Here is a 25,331-nt window from a genome sequence, read left to right on the forward strand (position 1 = left end):
GGATGTCAGCAGGTCTGCCGTAGGCTGACGGAAATCAGGAAGGGCAGAGCCATTGTAGATAGACAGGACGGTTGCGACACTCTTACAGAATGCTCATGTAAGGACAAGCCATCACATACGCAAGGAAGATTCCTAAGGCTTTGGACTTAAACCACATGATCAAAGAACACCACAGAGCAAGATAAGAGGGCGCAGAAAGGGTCAGAAAGCAGAGAATAACCAGGGAGCAGTGAGCGTGAATCAGTCAGAACACAGGTGAGGCAGGGGTAGGGGGTGGATCGGGACAGGACAAGACAAGAGGGCCTTTGCGCATCCAGGAGGATGAGGGGTCACTTCCTGTCCTTGTTTATCCCACTCGTGAACTCTGTATATTTTACATTAGAAGAAAGAGCAGGAGTCATAAATAAGCATGCACAGCCCAAGTGTCAAGTTTAATGAAATGGTTTCTTCTGGAATCACGAATAAACTTAGTTAACAGAAAGAAACTATGAATAATCTAAGTATTCAGCAATGATAGGTTCAAATAAATTAAACATCTTTAATGCAGAACACAGAGCTATCAAAAACAGTTGCATGGGAAACTGTTTTACATGGGAAACCACTTATGCTATGTTATAGACCCCAAATAAATATATTATCTTGCTATCAGTTAGTTCATGATTTTAAGAAATAAGACAGAAAGGAAATTCATCAACATATTAATGATGACTTTTTCTGAATATAATTCTATGGCTAATTTTGTTCTACAACTTTTTCGTTGAGTATATGTTTATCTTACAACAAGGAAAACAATGCAAAACAAAAGAGCAAACAACTGCAAGTAGGTTTTAAGTAAAAAAGAAAAGAAAATAAAAAGACAGTTTAAAAAAAAAACTATCATCAATGATTTTTCTCTACTTTCCAAAATCTTACCTTAACTTTTTTTTTCCATGTAGCTTTTTGCTTCTCTTCCTCTTCCTCAATTAATTTAAGTGCCAGTTCCTTATTAACTTTTGGCAATTTCTGGTTGAGGAATGAAAAATAAAGCTGTATTAAAAGACAGTGCTTATCTTATTTATTTGGTTTAGGGGCCACCATGGCAATGCTCAGTGCTGATTCCCGGAGGGCCACTCAGGATTACTCTTGGTGGGGCTTGGGGAATCATGTGCGGTAGCAGGGAGCAAACGGGGCTCAGCCATGTATACGCAAGTGCCCTACCTGCAACACAGAGTATTCAATATAAACGGTTAACAGTTCCCCCGAGTATCATTTCCTAAGTGGAAGATGTCTAACATTTCTTTGGCGGGGAGAGGGGGACGCACATCCAGCGAAGTTCAGGGCTTATTCCTGGCTCTGCACTCAGGAATCACTGCTGGCAGAGCTCGGGGAACCACATGGGATTCTGGAGATCATACCCGGGTCACCTGTATGCAAGGCAAGTCCCTATCCACGGTACCACCGCTCTGGCCCCAGAAGATGCCTAATGAGCTACCTAATATTTATTTTGAGAGTTTCATTATCCCCAGACTAGGAAATAACATGAACACAGAGCTGCCAGGTGGGCACCTAGTACAAGAAACCAGTACCTCACTGCTGGGCGCCGAGAGCCCCCCAGCACCCAGTGCCTTCCTGCCGAGGCACGAAGGAGCGGGTGGCTGAAGGTGCATTAGATGGTTACCTCAGATGGTCCGGGTACCACACTGCTTAGGGGTAGGGGTGGGGCAGGAAGTAGGCTGGTCACCGTAACCTCTGGATGCAGTTACAGGGCTCCCCTGAAAGGCTACTAGTAAAGCTTGCTGTGTTATTTCCTCTTTCTAAAATGGCAAATCTCTAGGGGGACTCCTAGACGTGAGTCTGAAAGCTCTCAGGAGAAGTCGTTTATTATCTTTTCCACTTTCTCTCTGTGAGGTAAATATCACTTGAAAAGTATTGCAGAGATCTAGGGCTCTAGTCCCTCACAGTCCAGTCTCTCCATGAGAACAGTCCTTGTTCTTACAACTGGTGACTGGGGGGGAGGGGACGGAGTGGAGAAAGAATCACCAGACTTTCAAGTGAAAAAAATTCCATATTTAAGGGGCTGGAGTGATAGCACAGCGGGCATGCGGCCGACCCGGGTTTGATTCCCAGCATCCCATATGGTCCCCTGAGCACGGCCAGGGGTAATTCCTGAGTGCAGAGCCAGGAGTGACCCCTGAGCATTGCTGGGTGTGACCCAAAAAGCAAAAAAAAAAAAAAAAAAAAAAAAAATTCATATTTAAGCATTCACGTTTACTTTCTTACCACCGTTCAGTAAGATAATGATTGCGCCCTTTGCGGGTTAACCTTAACCAAGAAGGGTTGCTTGAGAGAAGGGGACACAGGGGAGGGCGGAGAGCCGCCTCCCCCTGTCTGCCTGCTCTGGGGCTGGTGTCACCCACCCACAGTTCTTTACCCTGGCAGCATGGCTACGGGTGGGTCTAGCAGGCTGCGGGAGAGGACAGAGGCGGATCACCCTCAAGCAGTCCCCCGGGAGCCCAGCGCCCGCCCCAGCCCTCCTCACACCGCCGGGGCCCCCTGGACGTCGGGACCCCAGCCTCTCCTCCTAAATCACACACCTAATCTGGATGTGCGCAATACTTACCTTTAACTGCACTCTCTGGGCACGAGCTTCTTCTATCTTCTGCCGGATCTTGTCTTTCCTGTACTCTTCGTAAGCAAATGGATTCACCATCAGTTTCACCTTTTCAAAGAGAAAGGCAACACCAGAGTCAGAGCTGGCGGCAGGTTTTAAGAATCACGATTATGCTAAAGAATAGCTATTATAGACAATCTTATAATTAATAAGGATATTTTACGATGCTTCAAGAAAAGGCCCCAGTGACAGACTGCTCATGTGTCTCCCAAACTCACTGTCGTTGTGTATTTATTTACCTTGTGATAGAGTCTGATATCCATGAAAAATCCATGCATATATGCCCGCAGGAACGGTGAGCCAATGAGATGTGTGAGCCCTGGGGAGAGGTAATCAGGAGACAGGACCTCATGAAATCTTGATTAAATGTTGAAGGATTCACATGACCAATTTTCAGTAACTATGGAGAAAATGTTAATCTACCCCAGCAATATCATCCTTACTAATTTAGAACATATTTCTGAACACAAAAAGGAACAGAAATCTTTGTAACTTCAAGACAGACTGGTACAGAAAGGTCCCTTATTTAATTATCAAATTTTTCAATTCCACAATCTAGTCTAATTTTTAAATAACGAGATTGACAAGCTGCGAATCTTGAGGAGAGGGAGAGGTTTGGGACCACACCTCGTCATGCTCAGGGGTGACTCCTAGCTCCACACTCGGGAATCAGCTCGGGCAGTTACCCCCCACTGCTTGCAAACACAAAAGGCAACTATCAAAACGGAAAGGATGTCTGACTGGTCCCAAGAAGGAACAACTGAAAAATTCATACTAATGTGTGCAAGCATATGTATGCACACTACTATATGTATTATGCACATGTACACGTGTACACACATTTCATAATTTCACTGCTAATTAATCAGAAACTCTGCCTTGAGCATTATCATTTATAGAAATTTCTAGATCTGGTGTTGACAAATGCTATTCTGCTGATGCCACAGAAATTACCTAACTGATTGCAAAAATTTATCTAGGAAACTTATTAAAATATCTTCAAGATAAGTGGTCAGCTCAGCTTTGATCCCCAGCACCACTCTGTGATCCCTGAGCACAGAGCTGGGAATAAACCATGAGCACAGCCGGGGGTGGCGCCCAAACAAAAACAAACATAAAAGTGCATAAGTGAAACATCTTCGCAAAAAGCAGTTTTACTAGCATAAAACTAATTGCCCTTCCAAAGAAAAATAACCCTAATTTCCAAGTGGAAGGAATAAGCTCATTCCAGATCTGAAAATTAGGTACCAGGCAGAAATTATGTAGTAGTACTAAGCATACTTTACAGAACATTAAAAAAAGAAATTAAACTTTGGGTAGACTTGAATATTTGAAAGACTTGATAGGGAAAAATTATTTTCTTACAATTTTTTAGGCTAATAAGAGCTACAGAGTGTGGATTTTCACAATGAATCTTAAAACAACAAAAAGGGGGGTGGTTAATGATTTTAATAAAATGTACCAATACCAGGAATGGAGCCAAGGAATATGGGGACAGGGGAAATGCTCCCCTGACCTTCCCCACGATGACTCCTGAGCACAGAGTCAGGAGTAAAACTGAGTACTGCTGGGTGTGGACCCCCAAACAAAATGAAACAAAACAAAAAGTAAAATAAAATAAAATGTACCGAATGCACTACAATCTGCACTCAGGTACCTGCGAGTTTCTAGAATCCACTTCTATTAAGTACATACAATTTCTTTTGGCATCACAGAATCATTTCCATCCCAAGACGGGCATAAATAAAACCCAGAAGAACGCTTTTCCCTTCACGCTTTGGAACTGAGACCATTCCAAAGCATCGTTTCCCACTATTCACTCCACAGAACATCAGTCCCAAGAAACCTTCTGAGGAAGAGAAGGCTCTTTGATCCACGAAGCCTGGAACATGTTTCACACTTTCTTCCCCCTCCTGGAGATTTACAGTGTGTGATAATAGTAAAGGTTCAAAGGCGCCCACAAGCAGAGGAGCGGCTTGAACTCTCCTTAACCTAGCATTTCCCAAACTTATTATTTTACCACAATCCTCAAGATAATAGTTAACATTCACTGATTACAGTTAGATGCCGGGCCGACGTACTTTTCAGGCACCGTCTGGTTCATTCTCCAAGTAGCCCCACGGGTAAAAGCATCACCATTATTCCCAGTGTACGGAGAAGAGAAGCTAAGCCTAAGGAGGGTCACACACTGACCCCACCATACAGGCCTGAAGTGACATTCAGGCGCCATGGCGGAAGCCTGCCAGCCCCAGTGTCCGTTATCAGTCACCCCCCTCCCCGTCCTGCAGAAACGCTGGTCCATGGGGCACGGTCTGAGAAACACTACGCTGAAGACGGCTGCGAGGAACATTCAGAATGTGCAAGTGCTGTTCAGGGTTAATGGTCTTAGGAAATAAGTGGGGTTCACTGCAGAGCTGCCTTTTAAATAAATTATTTACAAGATTTTATATAGGGGCCAGAGAGAGGATGGCAAGGAAGGCACTTGCTGTGCATATTGTGGACATGGGTTCGATTCCATGGACTGCCTAGGGTCACCTGAGCATGGCCAGGAGTGATCCCAGAGGCAGAGCCAAAAATAAGCCTGAGTAGCACCAGGTGTAGACAGACAGACACACAGATACACACACACACACACACACACACACACACACACACACACACACACACACACAATCTGTTGAAAAATGATAATCGATGCTTTTAAAAACGATCCCTCATTAAGATACAAAACATTTCAATAGGCTGAGCCTTTCCGGAAGCAGAGATTACATACATGACCATACGGCTACCAGATAAACCACCACACAGTGCTCAAACAGAAAAACACACAGATAGAAAGGAAGCGAGCTCATAACCATTTTGTCAGGTTTTTCTTTTTCTTTTACCTAAGTTTTCCAGGTCTTTCTTGGTGACGAATTTGTAATCATCGTAGACGGTGCTTTCTGGATTCTCTTCTAGCTCTTCTGTCAGGTTGTCCAAGAAGGAGCACCACCTGGGCGCGGGCCCCAGAACCTGCGGGGGCACCAGAAGGTCAGAGCCAGCGCACAGTCTCCACCTGTCAGCTAAGGGGCGGCGCCCTGGGCCAGATTTCCTCACATACAATTCTAAAAGCCTCATCTCTGTCAGAAGTGCTGGAAAAGAACTACAAGTAAATAACCAACACGTACACAATGGAAGAGAACGAGCAAAGCAGGTTTGTAAACTTACAAATAAGCACAGAAGGGGGAAGTTTCGCTTAATCCAGGATACAAGTCCACTGATGAGCATGAATGAATATTCTTACACTAGAACTTGCAAAATAAACAATTCGGGCACTTAGAACCACATCCCCTGCATTTATCTATCAGCTCTTTCATTCAGGAACAGGACTAGCAGTCTGGGAACAGCGCAAAGGGCTGCGGTGCACGCTCTGCACTGCAGGGGTGCGGGTTCGAGCCCTGGGTGTAGCTCTTGTGTGTGGTCCAAAATAAAAAAAAGCGAATACAAACAGAAACCATACCAGTACTGGAATCTACAGAGGCACACAGATATTCTACATTTTCAAATGACAAGGTCCCAAATGAGAGCTACCTTCATCAAAAAATAACCTGATGAATTATATTCAATCTTATATGGGCTTCTTGCTTTGTTTTAATTCATTAAAATTTGGTACACAGAACTTCTCAGACTTGATCTAAACGGGGCCACCAGGCCATCAAGTCAGTCCCTATGAATAACTGAGGACCTAAAGACGGAAGCCTTGTTCATAACCAACTAACAGGATATGAATATATTTTTTGGAGTCTACCGACTTCCACAGAGTTCTGTGATGGTAGTTTCACTTCTGCTGTTGATACAAATCTCTGCCTTTAGCATGTCTCACTCAGGTCGAAGCTTATCTCCAAGAGATGCCTGCCTTGTAGAAAGAGAGCTACTGCAATCCTCTTTACACAGAGGCGGCCAAAATGCTATACGTTGGCCAAATGGACCTTCCAGTGACAGTGGCCTATTTATCTGGTAGCAACCAATTTAATAGGGGAGGGAAAAAAAGAGAAAGCAAGAATGGAAACGATTAAATCTAGTTCAAACTTTTTAGAGATGGACACATAGAATTAAAGTTGTGGCAAAAAAAAAAAAAAGCTCTAATACCAGTAACGTCTCCATTGTGAGACTTGTTACTGTTTTTGGCGAATCAAATACACCACGGGTAGCTTGCCAGGCTCTGCCGTGTGGGTAGGATACTCTCAGCAGCTTGCCAGGCTCTCCGAGAGGGATGAAGGAATCGAACCCAGGTGGGCCACATGCAAGGTAAATGCCCTACATGCTGTGTTATTGCTCCAGCCCCGACAATCTAACTTTTCCTTATTTAGATTAAAAACATTCAAACCCTTCAACACAAAGAACTATTGGATGTAAGAACACATTTTGTTGGTGCACAGAGCCCGGAGTAGCCCCCAGCACTACCAATGTGGCCCTAGTGCATCGTCCTCACCCCAGCAAACACACAGACACACAGACACGCACATACACAAACATACACACACTATAGAAAATTATAGGGGCTGGAGCAATAGCACAGCGGGTAGGGCGTTTGCCTTGCACGCGGCCGACCCAGGTTCGATTCCCAGCATCCCATATGGTCCCCTGAGCACTGCCAGGGGTAATTCCTGAGTGCAGAACCAGGAGTAACCCCTGTGCATTGCCGGGTGTGACCCAAAAAGAAAAAAAAAATTATATTTTCTCCAAGGTATTGGGGGCACTGGTTACCAAAGTCCCTATAAAAAGGTATTTTTTAATCAATTGGCTCATTTTTGTCTTGGGATCACACCAGCAATGCTCAGTTCTTACTCCTGGCTCTGTACTCAGGAATTACACCTGGTGGTGCTTGGGGACCATATGAGACACTGGGGATCAAATCCGGGTGGGTCACCCGCAAAGTAAGCGCTCTACCCCATTGTACTATCTCTCTGGCCCCAGAAAGATTTTTTTTTTCAAGTATTTAAACCTTGAAGTAGTTTAAAGCATTTAAACCTTCAATCAGTTAAAAACATGAAAATTAGATAGCATTTATGACTTCCTTTTTTTCCCTTATAATTTTCTGGTGCTGGAGATAAACTCAGGGCCACATACGAGTAAGACAAAAGCTCTGCCACTGGGTCACATCACCCCCATCTGACTTTAGCAAAAAGGGCAGGAATAAAGAAAATATCAGCTCAGTTCGAAACCCACTTTCTCAGAGTCATACTCAGTAATGTTCTGCAATCCTCTTTTGGATGTTAGCTGGATCCTAAAGGAACTATTCAGATGCCTCATAGGGACAGGTCTGGTTATGGTAAATAATCTTTACAACACACTCACGCCCATTACGTTTTTGTTTTGGTTTGAGGGCCACACTTGGCAGTGCTCAGGGCAAACTCCTTCCTCTGTGCTCAGGTATCCATGCGTGGTGCTGGAGATTAGACACGTTCAGCCACATGCCTTATCCTCGTACCGTCTCCAGTCTACAGTCACTGAATTTTGTGAGAGAAACTATTTCCATCAAACCCCATATTAAGACTGGTGTCATGATCTTATTAAATATGTTTCTTCATTTTTTTGGGGGGAGGGCAGAAACAAAACAGAAAGTGAAAATAATTGTAAGTTAAAATGACCGATTTTTTTTTAATCATTGATTTTTTAATTAGTGAGTCACAGTGAAGGTACAATTACAGATTCACACATTTTTGTGCTTCTTTTACCCTCATGCAATGTTCGAGAGCCCATCCCTCTACCAGTGTCCATTCTCCACCACTTATGAACCCAGTATCCCTCCCACCCCACTATCCCATCCCCCCACCCTACTCCGCCTCTGTAGCAGAGCATTCCAATTTGTTCTCTCTCTCTCTCTCCTTTTGGGTGTTGTGCTTTGCAATAGGGGTATTGAGTGCCCATCATGTACAGTCTCTAGTCTACTTTCAGCGTGCATCTCCCTCCCTGTTCGGGATTTCCAATCACATTTTACTTGGTGTTCCCCTCTCTATCTGGGATGACTTTCCCCCAGCGTGTGAGGCCAGCTTCCAAGCCATGGAGCCAACCTCCTGGTATTATAAACTACTATTCTTGGGTATTAGTCTCCTACTCTGCCATTTTATATTCCACAGATGAGTGCAATCTTTCTATGTCTGTCCCTCTCTTTCTGGCTCATTTCACTTAGCATGATACTTTCCATGTTGATCCACTTATATGCAAAGTTCATGACTTCATTTTTTCTAACAGCTGCATAGTTAAAATGACCGATTTAATGGGTTTCAACGGCAAGATTTATCCACATTCGAGGCCTGCTCCAAGGTCTGCCAGTAAGGGGCAAAAAACAAGTGGTCGGTCTGACCCAAGAGGCAAACACACACACACACACACACACACACACACACACACACACACACACACACACACCCCTCCTGAGCACCCGCCATACTGATCTGCCAAGGTCGGCACACTCCCTGCTCTCTTCAGAGTCAAACACCGGCTACTCCTTCAAACTAACCAAGTTCCCAAAGTTTGAGGCTTGGGCTGGGGATGTGGCTCAGAGGCCACTCGACTGGCACCCAAAAAATCAAACCGACAACAACAAACAAACAGACAAAGAGCAGGCAGTCCGGCTCTGGAGCTCGAGGAAAACCTTGGTTCGGATCGGCCCTGCCCATGTCCAGGGACCCAGGGAATCCGGGTCACCGTCACAGGGCTCGGTTCGCCCCTGCGGCTGATGCCTGCTTCCCAGCTCAGCTCGAGGGCTTGGTTTCAGAGTGCTGATGAAGGCTGCTCTATCTGAATGCTCTTTTTCTTTTTGTTGTTATTGTTTTTGGGGACACATGGGATGCTGGGACTGAATTTGGGTCAGATGCGTGCAAAGCAAATGCCCTCCCTACTGTACTATTGCTCCGGCCCTATTTTAATGTTCTCCTGCCTGTCTAAAAGAGAGTGGGAGGGAAGGAGGGAGGGAGGGAGGGAGAGAGAGAGAGAGAGAGAGAGAGAGAGAGAGAGAGAAACAGAGACAGAGAGAGAGAGAGAGACAGAGACAGCGACAGAGAGACAGAGAGTGAGAGAGAGCAAGAAGTGTCTGCCACAGAGAAACTGGTGGTGGGAAATGTACATTGGTGAAGGGACGGGTGTTGGAACATTGTATGACTGAAATCCAATCATGAACAACTTTGTGACTGTGTATCTCACGGTGATCCAATTACAAAAGACAGGGGAATAAATAAAGTTCTACTGTCGATTATTGACCTTTCACTTAACGTATAAGCGCCTCCTAAAGTCCCAGGACAGGCAGCGACATGGAAAGTGACTCATCAATCTGCTCTAAGAATGGACGAGGCAGGTCCCGCAGCAACTTTAATGACAAGCACATCACAGAATCAAAAAAGAAATACTCTGTCTTTCAAAATCGGGCTCCTTTACCAACAGGCGGTGGGGAGGCCTCCGTTCAGGCAGTCAAGTATGTGCTCGCTCTAATCCATGTGGGCAGAAGTACATGAAAATACACGCCACGTGCCCACGATCCCGCCTCGAGGGTTACGACTGTCTTTAAGATGGTAATTACATGAGCTTAATTTTCAAACCCAAACTCCCATCTATTCTGGAGTGGGGCACAGAGGAGGAAGCGTGAAGAGGTGGACAGAGCCAGAGCGTCAGCACTGTACGGGAGCTCACAGGCGAGGGAAGTCCCTCCCCCACGCTGAGAAGTCACTCCACCACACCCCAAGAGCTTGGCTGAGGCAGAAATAAAGACTGAAGATTATTAGAAGGACGGTTTGGACAGATCCAGGATGATTAAAACAACAGCAAAGACTTGTTAGCATTAATAGAGACAAAGAGGCGAACTGTACTAATCCAGAATAATGTCAATGTATTTCCATCTTACGATGCTACTGAGTAGGAAAGCATAATTTCGGGGGCCGGAGCAATAGTACCATGGGTAGGGCACTTGCCTTGCACGTGGCCAAGCCAGGTTTGATCCCTGGCACCCTATCTGGTCCCCGAGCCCGCCAAGAGCGATTCCTGAGTACAGAGCCAGGAGGAAGCCCTGAGCGCACAGCTAGGTGTGATTCTTCTCCCCCCCGCACCTGACTGAAGAAAAGATAATTTTGATATTTTCATGTCATTATAATTTGAAGAATGAGAAATGAACATAAAACTGGAACTAAATCCGAGTTACTTTCAACTTTTAGCTAGCAAAAAAAAAAAATCTGTAATGAAGAAAATCTCATTCATTAGATCTGTATCAATAGACGTAAAACTTTAAACCAAAATGGACAAATGCATGGGAAACTTCAACTGATCTACGGCTGCAGCAGAACACCCGGTGTATGGCACCGCTAAGCTCAGGCTTCCCCTGCTACCAAACACTGCAACACTGAAAAGCTTTCCAGCGGCCAGAGCAACGGCTCAAGGACACTTCGCATGGGGAGCCCCACTATCAAATTCTGGTCCCCCCAGCAAAGCTATGATAGGAGGGAGCCTCAGACACCAGCAGGTGAAAACCCCCAACAAAGAAATAAGACAATCCTACTTTTGGATCAGGAAAACCTGTACATGCAGTAGAATTGCTTTTTTTGTTTTTGTTTTTTTTAAGGCAAAATACTAAAGAAGATCCGGAGCCGAGGCACGAGAAGCACACCCTCCTCGCCTAAAGACTGTGATCCTGAGGTCTCCTAACCCATTTTGGCACCAGAGCGGATTCCTGCAGCCATCCATTTTGACTGTGAACTGAGCTAAAATATTAGAAACCCAAAACCGCGCGGCCGCAATTACGGCCGCGCGGACTCAAAGTCTTCACTCTCAGCAATGAAGAGAAATTATTAGATGATGCCTATTCAGCAGGCCTGATTGTTGGGGAAAATTTCCAAACAATAATAGTGAGTTCTGTATGGAAATATGGAATGTACTCAATATATATAGAGAATAATGGGAATATCATTAACTACTTAGATGGGGGGTGGGGTGGGAGGGGGCTGTATTGGGGTTCTTGGTGGTGGAACATGTGCACTGGTGAAGGGATGGGGGTTTAATCAGTATTTGACTGAGACTTAACCTGAAAGCTTTGTAATTTTTTTTTTCACGGTGATTCAATAAAATATTTCTTATAAAAAATATTAAAGAAATTTAGAGAGACATGAGGGGGAGGTGAGAGAGACACACACACACATACACACACACACAGATCACTGTAGCACTGTTGTCCCATTGTTCATCAATTTGCTCGAGTGGGCACCAGTAATGTCTCCATTGTGAGACTTGTTACTGGTTTTGGCATATTGAATACACCACGGGTAGCTTGCCAGGCTCTGCTGTGTGGGCAGAATACTCTCGGTAGCTTGCCGGGCTCTCCGAAAGGGACAGAGGAATCAAACCCATGTCGGCTGCGTGCAAAGCAAACGCCCTACCCGCTGTGCTCTCACTCCAGTCGGCTTTTCCAGAAAACCCATCTTCTATAAGTTACTCAGAATGCATTGTGGCATGATGCAATACATATCTCCGAATGATAACTAGAAAGAATGACGACAGTCTAAGAGTCCAACCTCAATGGGAAAAAGAAGTAAAATATTTAAGTAAAAGTTAAGTTCACAAATTAAAACTAGGCCCATTCAATGCTAGGTGGTAGATTTTGATTCCGTTCTCACTGGTCACATATTTACTGAGTCACATACTCATTCTGATTCCATTGTCGCCTACTCTTTTAGAAGGAGTCCGGGGGGCGGGGGGTACTGAGGCCTGAACCCAGGCTTCCTGCTCGCAGAGCCCTCTGAAGCTGACTGCACTCCCTGGTACACTCACTCACTGAAGTCCCAGCCGAAGAACCACGCAGAGGAGAGCTGTTTCACAGACAGCACTCTTGGTTGGTGGACTAGATGCCTCAACTCCATTAGAAAGGTAAACTGAGCACTGACAGTTAGTTCGATGTCAAACACAAGTAAAACAAAGTTAAGAGACAATCAAGTACAATTTAATGTAGTGAACGCCATAGCAGAACAATTTTAGATGGCTCTGGGGGACTTTATCTGAGAGGCAAGGGATGAAGATAGCGCTGAAGGCAACGGCTGACCTCAGCCCTGATCAAGGCTGTAATTTTACATTAAGACTTAATGTTGTACTAGTTAGAAGCCAATGCTATGTAAAACTAATTGTTTATTCACTAATTATACCAAAAATACATGGTTAGAATAATTATTTTACCATTCAGCTTATACTACAATCTTAGAATTCTTAACTTAAACATTATTTATAATGTTTGTAATACATATTGATGTTATAACAACATGAGCTAACAGTTCATTATACCTACAAGCAACAAGACAGTACAAATATAAAATAATTTTACTTTCTAGATCATAGAAACTAGTTCTTATAGAACTAATTTTGAACCAAAAGGGGTGGGGGGGGTGAGGAAAGACAGTACAGAGGGTCTGGGGCCTGCTTTGCACGCAGGCAACTTGGATTTGATTCCCGGCACCATGTAGTCCCCTGAGCCCTGCCAGGAGTGATTCTGGAGTACAGAAAGAGTTAGGAGTCAGCTCTGAGCACAGCCTGGTGCGGCCAAAAGCCAAATAAAGAGAGAGAGAAAAAGAGAGAGAGAGAGAGAGAGAGAGAGAGAGAGAGAGAAAGAGAGAAAAGAACTATTGGTGGGGGGGAGGATCTTAAGCAGATAAATATTAGCTCTGCAACTAGAAAGAACAATTTTAAAAAATAACAAAATAATAACGGCAGTAGCAACCCCAACTCTCAGAGGCAGGGGTTTTTAATCCCTGACCCACACTAGAAATATTTCATTCTTAGTGAAATTACCTCTGACCATTATCCTTTTTCGGAAACATTAAGGGACTAGAAAGGGTTCGAACTCAGAATTGTTTTGGTGGTTGTTGGTTTTGGTTTTGGGGCTACTCCGGGCTCTGCACAGAGCTGACCCCTGGCTCAGGGATCACTCCTGGAGGGGCTCTGGGGACCAGATGCAGTGCCAGGAACAAACGTGGGCCAAGTGCATGCAAAGCAAGCACCCCACCTGCTATAACTATCACTCCAGCCTGAAATGGAATTTCTTGCATTTAAAAAAGGTAACACAAAAATTAAAAAATAAAATAAAATAAAATAAAATAAAATAAAATAAAAAAGGTAACACAGCATTATACTGTATCTCACATAAAACCTGTAGCGGGGGGGCTGAAGCAATAGCACAGCGGGTAGGGCATTTGCCTTGCATGCGGCCGACCCAGGCTGACCCAGGTTCGATTTCCAGCATCCCATATGGTTCCCTGAGCACCGCCAAGGGTAATTCCTGAGTGCAGACCAGGAGTAACCCCTGTGCGTTGCTGGGTGTGACCCAAAAAGCAAAAAAAAAAAACCAAACAAACAAACAAAAAAAAACCCTGTAGTGGGGAGTTGGGGAGTGGTCGAGCATGAAAGCATTTGTCTCTGCAGCAAAATCGACACCTAATCTATACCGGTGATTCGGGTTCGGGTGCGAGGAAGAAGGAGCAAGAGCCTCACGTCAGGCTCTGAGGCCACATGAAGCAACTCTGGTGAGCTTTTGCCACTCGTGTATCACACACACACACTTTTCCCGGTGTTGTGATTTCAGAACTGCAGACCCTCAGAGGGGATAGAGGTTAACTACATTTTAAGTACCTCGTTAGACAGAACCTTCTCAAGAGGAAGAATGAGCTTCGGTTTGAAAAAAAAAAAGAAGAAGATGAAGAAGAAGAAAAAGAAAAAAAAGAAAAAGACAGTCCTACAATGCAAAGACTCAAAGACAAATTTCCTTTCAAACATTTCCCCCATTATTGGCTGAGAGGCACCGCGAGCTCTGGCATGTACTTTTGAATTCTGACAGCCGGGGCTTAATAATAACTGATCATAAGCCCCAGACAGAGGAGACAGCTGGGTGAGCTGAGGGAGTGGCCTTGCATTTAAGCATGTAATTGCATTTGCAACATAATGAGCTGCCTAATTGCACACCCAAGTTTACATGCATTTAGTGAGTAATTATGAGTCATTTAAAGGTACTCTACTTGTAGTGCTTTGTTCTCTTGTTCCTAAAAATCAGATTACCAAAGGAGCAATTTAATTTCAAGATTTTAAAAGATTTGTCTTAAAAAAGGGAGAAAAAAAATCTTGCAGAATTTCATTTTTCATTTTTGAAAAAGTAGCTTGGACACTGAAAAAGTAGTTTGGACACTAAAATAAGACCAAGTTAAAAAAAAAAAAAGTAAAACTGCCTGTACCATCAGCAAATACTCTGAGATCAAACCTATAGACAGTCTATGGGAGGGTCTATAAGTCCAAATAAGCAAGATTAAGGAACACCAATTCTCAAGGTGTCCCAGAGGACACCCAACACATTTAAATATATGCATTTAGTATCTATCACCTACAATATAGAAATAAACGGTACGGCTAGCAAAAAAAAAAAAAAGACAAGAATTTAAAAGTAAACAAAGAAGGCCCCTGGAGAGATAGCAGATAGCAGAGCAAGTGAGATGCGAGCCTGGCATGCAGCTGAACGGGGTTCCCCGACACTGTACACAGTCCTCTGAGTACTGCCAGAAGTACTGAGTGCAGAGCCAGGAGAAAACCATGGGCACATACTGGAGTGGCCCAAACACGTACACACACACACGTACACGCACACAGAATCTGAACAGATTATTTCCCCCAAATAGTCACAAAACTGGAGCCCCCCCCCCCCCGAGTGAGTGAGAGAGAGAGAGAGAGAGAGAGAGAGAAGGGAGAGAGAGAATCTGAATAGATTATTTCCCCCTAATAGTTATAAAATTGGCCAATAAGCATATGAAAAGATGCTTGCCACAGGTCGTTAGGGTAATGCAAATCAAAACCGCAATGAGCAACCGGGCTGTCAAAACAAGGGAAAACAACAAGCGTTGATGGGGATCTGGAGAAATCTTCGCCCACAGTGGGTAGGAATGTGGAGTGGGAGACAGCTGTGAAAAACAGATGTCAGCGCCTGGGAATGCAGCTCAGTGCTAGGACGCGACTTCAGACTTCATGTACGATGCCCTGAGTTTGACAGCCCCCCAGCCCCTCACCCCCTACCTCCTCCAAAACAAATAAGAACAAAGTAAAGCATCAAGTCATCATAGGATCCAGCAATTCTACTCTTTGGTGTAGACCCATACAAAAAAGAATTGAAAACATGTCCACAAGAACACCTGGATGAGCCCTGATAGCAACATTATTTACAACGGCCCCAAACAGAAGAAACCCAATGCATCTCAATGATGAATGGAGTCACAAAATGTCGCGTATCCATACGATGGAATGCCTGTCAGCAATGCTGGTTAGGTAATAAAGCAGGACAAGCATGTTTTATTTTTTAAAAGTGCTGTTCAGGGGGCTAAAGTGATAGTACAGCTGGTAGGGTGTTTGCCTTACCCCCCGCCAACCCGGGTTCGATCCCCAGCACCCAATAGGGTCCCCCAAGCACCACTCAGGAATAACTCCTGAGTGCAGAGCTAGAAGTAATCTCTGAGCATCGCTGGGTGTGATCCAAAAAGACAAAAATACATACATACATATATACATATATATATATGTATATATATATATATAGGTGCTGTTCCTTTTTTAAAAGTGAAAGGAGTCAGAGAAGGCCACGTGCCCTATGTTTTCATTTAGGTGAAATACCTAGAATAGGTAACCCACTCTCTAGAAAGCAGCTTCATCAATGGTTGAGGGGAATGGTGGGAATGGGGGAAAAACTACCATGGGGCCTCCTCTTGCCAGGGCGAGCGTCCCCTTGAGCTCTGTAAGTAAAGGCGTTGACTTTATGCTTAGGAATTCCAGCTTAATTATCTGCTGTACATTTTTAAAAAATCTATTAAGGATCACGCATTTCACCAGACTAATTGTGTCCGCTTCCTTCAGTCTACAGGAGTTTCTTCCCAGTTTCAGAACCTGACAGTATTTTCTGGTTAGACCAGCCACTTGCAGAGGTCCCACGAGCTTCCCGTGCAGACTGTCTCGGATGCTGACACATTTCTGGCGAGAACGTACTGGCGACGTGCAGAAGGAGCACTAAGCATCTGCGTGCGGTTGTACGCCTACCGCGTTTCACGTTCAGGCATTCCATTATATCAAGAGCTTCCCGAAAAGGGGGCTCCATGAAGATCTGCCTTGGAACCATGTTCCAAGAGCCGGTAAGTGTAAGGTTTGCTCGGGACCAAATGGCGCCTGGCTGATGACAGAGTGACATTCCGGGAATGTAAGATCACTGTGCCCCCCCCCCCCAGTGCGGATGACAGGGACTTATGGCCCGTCCGGAGACAGGAAGCCACCAGGCCACATTCCGAGCTTCCTCACATCCACCCCTACAGATAACGGGAGGCCCACCCATCTCTATTCCCCTTTCCCGCCCAAGACAGCTCAAAATCCCACTTAGCCTCCTGGGGCTCGGCTCTACCCCAGCCTCACCAGGGGCTAGTGGGGTCCTCCCGGGACTGCAACCCCAAAAAACTTCTCTGTTTCTACACTTTACTCTCTGTCTCTCTGTCTGTGCTGGGTGAGGTCTCTGACGTATCAATAAGGTTATAAATTCCTGGTTAAGTTTTAGAAGGAGCGTCCAGAAAGATGCAAAACGTACTTAATCTCACTCTGTCTTATTTGTGTAAGGTGGGAACATGGGAGGATTGGGGCCAGGGACCCTGCTCGGGTGTTGTGAAATCACCCCTGGGCAGATTTACTGCAAAGACCATGCCTAGAGAGAGACTATTCTGTCTATTCCACCAAGTGGAACTACACACAAAGCCACACCATTCCTCCTCTAACGCACTTTAGCATTGACTTGAGGTGCTGGAACGGCAAGGAAGCTTCCGGGACACCAAAGTGTAGCAGTCCATGGGAAACGAAACACGTACATGCACTAGAGATCCACTGACTTTGAGCAACATCCAGAACACGTAAGCTGAGTGAAAATCAGCTTAGGGACAGGGGAAATAAAATTACTCTCCAAGGAACCACTGCAGTTAAAGTAAGCAAAAATTTTATCCAAAGCCATTAAAATTTCTGATAAAATAAATCGCTTCAAATTCTCGAGTACTCAAAGCTGCACTATATTTAGTCTAGCTAATTCCAACTTGCGGTGGAAAAAAAAAGCTTTAGACTGCTGCTGGCTTTCCACAAAAATTACAAATGTATTAAATCGCATGAAAAAAACCCCCTCAGCTTCTATTTTCCTTTAATTCTTCCCCACTTTTTTTTTTAAAGAGAAGAGTATCTTCAAATAGGAACAGCAGATGATTCTGCGACTGTTTCCCACTCACGCTCTCTCGCCCTGCACCGCACACCCCACTGAGGGCTCCTCACAGCCCGACACTTGGGCCCCCGCGCCCTTCTCTGCATTTCCCATAAGCCTCTGCTCTTCCAGGGACTCCGGCCACGGACCAGACCTGACTTCCAGCCCTTCCTCTCCCGGTTTCCTACATGTGCTAAAAATGCCCAGCCGCAACGGCTACGCACATACATCCACACACACCCCTGGGTGCTGGAGGCGCCCGGCCAATTTTGTCATAGGAAAATGCATGTGTCCTTTTGATCACGCACCTGGCAATAAGCACTCTCCAAGACCTTGTTTTGCCACTTTACTCCTGCCAAGAATTCCACAGATGGTCCTGGTGTGTTATCCCGGTTACCACCACATCAGTAGTTTCCTGGTTCAATCCTATTTCCGTGCAGGCAAAGGAATTTATTAATAACTTTCCAGCATATTCTAAGGCCTTCCAAGTCTTCATTCTGAAGCTACATTAAAAAAAAAAGGGGGCGGGGGAGTGGGAGTAGCACTTGTGTTTAAATATATCTGGGGATGGAAGCCTCGCTGAAACAAAGGAAGAGTTCAGTGTTTTAAAATGATAAGTACCGCTGCTTCCTCAAGGGCACACAGCTACAGATTCTATTCTAGGAGCATCCAAAAGGTCTTACCAGCACTTCGCAGTGCTTATCTAGAGAGCATTACACACGTGGCCAGGAAGTCCTGAGCACTTCAAATTCAAGCAGAGAGCCCAAAGAAAGTCCACAGGCAAAGCAAAAAAAGATGGCAAAGAATCCAACTGTAATTTCTCACAAAATAAATGTGGTGAGCCATGAAGTACTCAACGTAACTTTCTAAAATCCCCAGCTCCAAGTTTTATTTTATTTTTTGCTTTTCAGGTCACACCCGGCAATGCACACGGGTTACTCCTGGCTCATGCACTCAGTAATTACTCCTGGCAGTGCTCAGGGGATCATATGTGATGCTGGGGCTCAAAACTGGGTTGGCGGTGTGTAAGGTAAATGCCCTACCTGCTATACTATTGCCCATGCACTCCGAAATTACTCCTGGTGGTGCTCAGGGGACCATATGGGATGCTGGGAATCGAACCCAGGTCGGCGGCGCGCAAGGCAATCGCCCTACCCACTGTGCTATCGCTCCAGCCCCCAGCTCAAAGTTTTAAGTATGCGCGTGTTCCTCCCGGAGATGATGAGCAGATTTCACACTCCCACCAACACCCGACTTTCTACTGCAAAATTCGTGGCAAGTGTGTGTCGGGCTGTGGAGGGAAGCAGGGTATCCAGAACAGCAAACCATGTTTTAGTGAGATCTTGGGAAAGAGTCCAAACTTCGTGGAAATCCTAAGTATTCTTTTTGTGTCTGTTTTAAATATATCTTTGGTTTGGGGGCCATACCCGGCAATGCTCAGGGCTTACTCCTGGCTCTGCACGCAGGAATTACTCCTGGCAGTGCTCGAGGGACCATACAAGATGCTGGGGACTGAACACGGGTTGGATATGTGCAAGACAAACACCCTATCTGCTCCGGCCCCTAAAGCCTAAGCATTTTCAAAAAGAAAAAATAGCTTTACAAAAGAGGTAAGAACACAAAACACAACACAGCAACCCAAGAAACAAAACAGACACACTAAAAGTTTCCAGCCTGCCAAAGAAGCAAAGACACGGGTTCAACTTAGAGCCAAAAGTACAGACTCATAAACGGGAGCTGAAGTGACATTCCAGGGGGTCGGGTGCTTGCCCTGCACACAGCAAACCTGCTCGATCCCCAGCACCCCATATCATACCCCAAGCCCCGCCAGGACTGATCCCTGAGCACAGAGCCATGAGCACCACCAGCCATGACCCAATCCCATCCCATCCTCGGTCAGGTGCTGATGCTGCTCTGGGTTCCCTCCTCCTCTGTGGCCCTGCACCTTCTCAGACAGAACGGATCAAGACTCTGGTGTGAAGAGGTATGCTCCTGACCTCACTATCCTTTTCCCCACATCTTCAATGGAAGGGCCCTTCATGGCTTCAAAATTCGGACACCAGGACTCTCACTGACCCTCCCACCTATGGGAAGGTAATTTCTAGGGCACCTTTAACATCTTGTATATACAAGTCCCTTAGCAGCCTTACTGTCGCTCCTTTCAGAAAAGCTTGGAGTTAGGAAGGCCCAGGTGTTAAAGTGTCTTTCATGTTTGAGGTTGAGGACAGGTTCATGAAAATTATCTACTAAGGGTTTGTTCCACCAATGACCCCTCTCTCCAAACATTCAATTTCACTAAGCCCCAAAGACCAAACACCAGGGCGATGTTCTCATCATGGCTAATACGGTAAGTGATACTTGTAAACTGAAACAGTGAGATATCACTACACAGCTCCCAGAATACCTAAAATTCAAAATGCCAAAATTGGGAAGGACATGGGGCAAGAGGATTTCTGATTATTACTGACAGAAATCCAAAATGCACAGACACTTTGGTATCCCTTAGAGAACTAAACATACTCTTCCCACAGAAAGGGGAATCGCTGTTATTTACCCAAAGGCCTCAAAAACAAAATTATGCCCAAGAATGTTTAAGGCAGTTTTATGTAAACTGCCCAAACTCCCACAAACTACAGTCCTACAGCCATACAATGAAACTGTGCTTGGTGGTAGAAAGAAATGAGCTCTAAAGCTTGCTTGGTAGGGAGGAATCGCCAAGGGAAAGGAGCTAAGCGTTCGTCAAGAAATGGCTACACATGGTCTGATTCCAACTTTATGATATTCTGCAAAAGGCAAATCTTCAGAGACAATAAAAATCCCAAGGTTAGGGGCAGGCCTGAGGGGTTGTTGGGAAAATTGGAAAAAATGGTGGTGGGAAGGTGCACTGGTGACGGGATTAGTGTTGGAATACTGAATGTAATAAATCATGAACAACTTTACATAAATAAGTGAGTAATTTTTTTTAAGTCCAGTGGCTGCCAGGGGCTTGAGGGAGGGGGTCCATGGGTGGCACACAGAAAACCTTGGTGGGCAGCCAACAATTCTGGATGGTACATAATGGCAGATACATGTCATTATACATTGGTCAAAAGCCACACAACATATACCATCAGGAGTGAGTCCTACTGACTCCTGAGAGTGATGTGCCCATGTAACTTCACAGACGGTAACAAATGTGCCAGTCTGACACGGAAGGCGGGCAGTGGGACAAAGGCTGTGTGCCCGTATGGACATATCCTCGCCTACATCACTGTCACTACAGTTTGTGTGCACAAGTGCATGTCTAGAAACAGCATACAGGAACATCCTGTGCTTTCCACTTAATTTTGCTGTGAACCTCCAGTTACTCTTTAAAAAAAAAAAAAGAAACAAAAAAACAAAAACAAAAACAAAATGATACAACTTACTATGGGCAGCCAGGTTAGAAACCGGTAGAGCGACTCTTTCTTTCAATATGCCCCACAATTATTTACATATTGTTTCTAAGAATAATGCTGCTGATGTGAAAGCCTCCCACTGACCCTCATTTTAATACATTTTAATACGGTTCAACAACTACCTCCTGAAGGATTGTTTGCTTTTAATTTTGGGGACTCAGCCGGCAGGTGCACAGGGCTTACTCCTGGCAGGGCTCAGGGGACCACAGAAAGAGTCTGGGACTGAAGCTGGGCCATCGAGTGCAAGGTTAGCGCGTTACTGGCAATGCTATCTCCCTGCAGGATTGCAAAGTGTTCACAAGACAAGAAACTCTTATGGCTAAGCTGAAAATACAAAGGAGAAAAGGCAGGTAGATGAGAGTTCACCTAATTTCTCTCCACTTTTAATCTTCACTTGAAGTATTAACAATCAATGCAGGGTTTCCCCTGCTTCCTATTTTTAAAGATAAAAGAAAAAAAAACATTAAGAACACACACACACACACGCGCGCGCACACACGCGCACGCATGCATGCACACACACAGAGTAGGGAGCCAGGGAGATAGCTCGAAATGCAGGAGCGTGTGCCTGGAATGCACGAGGTGCACGAGGCCCCAAGTTCAATGCCCACTACAGCCCGGGGCCCCTGCGCATCACCGGGTAGCCCCGGCGCCCTCCAGCACTGCTGGACCCCAGCACTGAACTATCTGGCCCGCACCGTCAGGACAAGACCGAGCTCCTGGTTTCCTGAGCACTGCCTAGGCGCATCCCCCCTTCCCCAGCCCCCTCTCCCAAAAGACTCAGCTGAGAAAGAGCCCATCAGGCAAACGGCCACACAACTGTAACAGTCAGGCACTCAAACCAATCCTGGGGTTGTTCTACTGCGCCCACTTGCAAATGTGCCCACAGCACTTCCTCGCTGGCAGGGAACAGGAGAACACGGAATTATCTCCACTTCTTTCTTGTCCAAACGAGGAGGGGAAAGAGATTGACTTGCCGAGTATGGAGAAGAGGGAGGAGTTAGGACCTTTGGTTAGTATTTGATTCAGTCAATCGCCTGAAGCGAAGTTTATTTCCTGGAAGCTGGGGCATTTCTGAGGGGTAACTCTGTAAGCAAAATCAAGCACCATCTGACAGACCAGCATAAGAATCAGTGCCTGTGATGTGTGCCTCAAAGACTCCTACATGGAAACCACGTGCAGGCTTACCTACCCGGAGCTGAGATAAGCTCCTGAAAATGTGACAGGATGCGGAGAGAATGACTTCCTAAGTGCCACACATCCATGCTATTCTTGCGCTCCAATAAATCGAGATGGGAAACAGACAGGATTTCCCTTGTTGAGAAAAAGGCCACAGATACTACGTTCCTGCCTCCAAATGTTTAGATTAAAATAGGAAACCCACATTTCCCCCTTTGTAAAGGCGCAAACAACTTGTTTGTATTGGCGCAGAACACTTCATTAGCCACCTGACCCTCACGCCTTACTTCCCCACTTCGGAGTTATAAATATGTAACTGAAAAATTACAAGCAGAACGCCGCCATACCTTATAAAGTAATCTCAGGTGCAAGATAAAAACTTGCCATGAGCCTGGGTTAGAGAGGAAACTCACTTTAAAAAAAAAAAAAAAAGAAAGAAAAGAAAAGAAAACAACTCCATCTGCTTGGTACCCGGCTCCTTTCGGTGACTGGGAACCGTGATGAACAGCATAGATTCTCACTCTCCCCCCGTCTGCCCAGAAAAGTCAATTTCCTTCTCCCCTTCACCTTCCTTGAGGTACCTTCCCTTCTGAGCTCTTCTGCGTAAGACTGACTTTACCTTTAAGATACTTTTCTTGGAGAACCAAATTAAACAGATGTCCCATTTGCATCAATATGACTCAACGGACGCAGCCGCAGCCGTTCCGGCCCACCTCCCTTCCAGCGGCCACCAGAGCAGGACGAGAGGGGCGGGAGCAGTGGGGGATCAGAGCCGAGCACCCAGCCACACCCACGATTTTACGAATGGGCTTGGAGTCCGAATTTCTAAGTGCACACACTTAGCACAGCATCTGAGATAAAATTACACTTTTGGGGGTTCAGCCAGAGTTTGAGGAATGACATCTGCCCTTGCGGAACGCAAGCGCCATTCCTTCCAATTGCCGCTATAAGGTCCACCTTCCCTTGAAAGCGGCCCGGCATCACGCTGGTACCCAGAGACTGGCATGGCGGGGGTTGGGGAGCAGTGATCCCAACGCTCTTCTCCATGAGCCTGCTTTGTTCCAGGGTGCCCATCAGATGCCACTCGGAACAACAAGGCTCAGCCTTCCCCTGTAAACAGTGATTTTCCCAAGTCAGCAAGTCCAAGTCGGGAGGCTTAACTTTAGAGATCTGCTGGCACTCTTACACAGGCCTGCGTCGCACTGAGCGTCTCTGATCTGGCTGATTAGAACGAACTGTCAGGGCACGGGGACTGATCCTTATCCCCCTGGATAAACACAGCATCCTGGCACACATGAGCCATCTTCTCCACCTCTGTATTTCCACAGTGGCGGCAGCAAAAAGGCAAACGCTCATTTTTGAATACTGCATAAGAAGAGCTATCACAGCATTGCAAATCAGTCACTGTGCAAATAAATAATCGTTATCTAAGATTTACCGGAGAGAAATTTTAATTACTCCCACAGAAATTTGTTTTATTAACGTTCCAACACACACTGACTGAGAATCTACAGTGTAACGGGCACTGCTGTAGGTACAGGTGGTGTAACAGCGGGAAAGACAAAGCCGTGACACTCTGTGTTTTACATTATGACTTACAACAGGGAAAGACTCATAAGGAAGTAAGTAGGTAAGTGCAGGACCGATTTTGCACTTCAATGGGAAGCTCTGCCTCCTTCGGCAAAGAGGTCAACAATGTTTTCCAAAATGGCTAGGTAAGGATTTCAGGGTTGGGGGACCACTCGGTCCCTGTCACCTAGCTGCCCTGGCACAGAGTCGGAAAGCTGCGGAGATGAACACCGTGTGCCCACAGCACTTCATATACACAACTGGACAGCTGACCAGGAGTTTGGAGCGCCGGACACCTGGGTGCGGACCCACCCTCAAAATCTCTGATTCCGGGGGCTGGAGTGATAGTATAGCGGGTAAGGCGTTTGCCTTGCACGCGGCCGACCCGGGTTCAAATCCCAGCATCCCATATGGTCCCCTGGGCACCGCCAGGAGTAATTCCTGAGTGCAGAGCCAGGAGTAACCCCTGTGCATCGCCAGGTGTGACCCAAAAAAGAAAACCAAAAAAAAAAAAAATCTGATTCCAATTCCAGAGTGCCTAGTTTACAAACCGTACAAACAGTGGGTGACTAAAAACATCCAGAGACTGGCCAATAGCCAGGCACTGGCCAGAAAGTGGCCATGCCCCGGGCCCGCTGGAGTGAGGTGGGTGCCTGTTTCCCACTCCCCAGAATTTTACCCACAGACATTTGTGTTTTAACACTGGACCCTTGATCCAAGAGAAATGTGCTTGATGCCCTCACTTAATGGTTAGAGAATAGTTTGAACACAGACTGATTTGACAGGAGTCATAATTTCACCCTCTGGGGAAAATTACCCTGGAACCGTTTCAGAAGTCCCCCTGCCCCCCCAGGCCCAGGGGCCGCCCCAGGCAGGAGCAACCCCTCTCGGCTCACAGAGTGGGGGGGCCAGGGCTGTGCAGACTCTTGTCTTCTAACTTTTAACTTCTCTCTGACCACTCTGTGTCCGACTGACAGCTGACGAGTTGTCCCTTCTTGGTGACACCAACCATCACAGATTGGTTCTATGCTCTGACCATCTGCTCAGCTCGGCAAATGGATTAACGGTTCAGAGAAATCTATACTCCTGTGAGGGTGAGAGAAAACAGAGCCCACGCAGTGGGGAACACACTTGTCATTCACCATTTTGCTCTGGATCTGTAACGCAGAAGGAAGACTCTGATATTTATCCTAATAAAAGGAGGATATACAAGAGACTGACAACGGAGAGCCAATGC

At 45.8% G+C, this 25,331-nt stretch overlaps 1 protein-coding gene across 1 annotated transcript in view; it reads right to left on the bottom strand.

Annotated features, from left to right (window-relative positions):
- NOL10 (nucleolar protein 10) overlaps positions 1–25,331 on the bottom strand; it is an 81,727-nt gene that overhangs the window by 20,640 nt on the left and 35,756 nt on the right. The window contains exons 14-17 of the mRNA XM_004609411.3: positions 5,536–5,662; positions 2,890–2,969; positions 2,600–2,698; positions 913–1,002 (exon numbers count right to left, since the gene is read on the bottom strand). Of these exons, the coding sequence (XP_004609468.1) occupies positions 913–1,002; positions 2,600–2,698; positions 2,890–2,969; positions 5,536–5,662 (396 nt within the window). The remainder of the gene's footprint in view (positions 1–912; positions 1,003–2,599; positions 2,699–2,889; positions 2,970–5,535; positions 5,663–25,331) is intronic.

Source organism: Sorex araneus, chromosome X (genome assembly GCF_027595985.1).
Source record: "Sorex araneus isolate mSorAra2 chromosome X, mSorAra2.pri, whole genome shotgun sequence".
Lineage (NCBI taxonomy): Eukaryota > Metazoa > Chordata > Mammalia > Eulipotyphla > Soricidae > Sorex > Sorex araneus.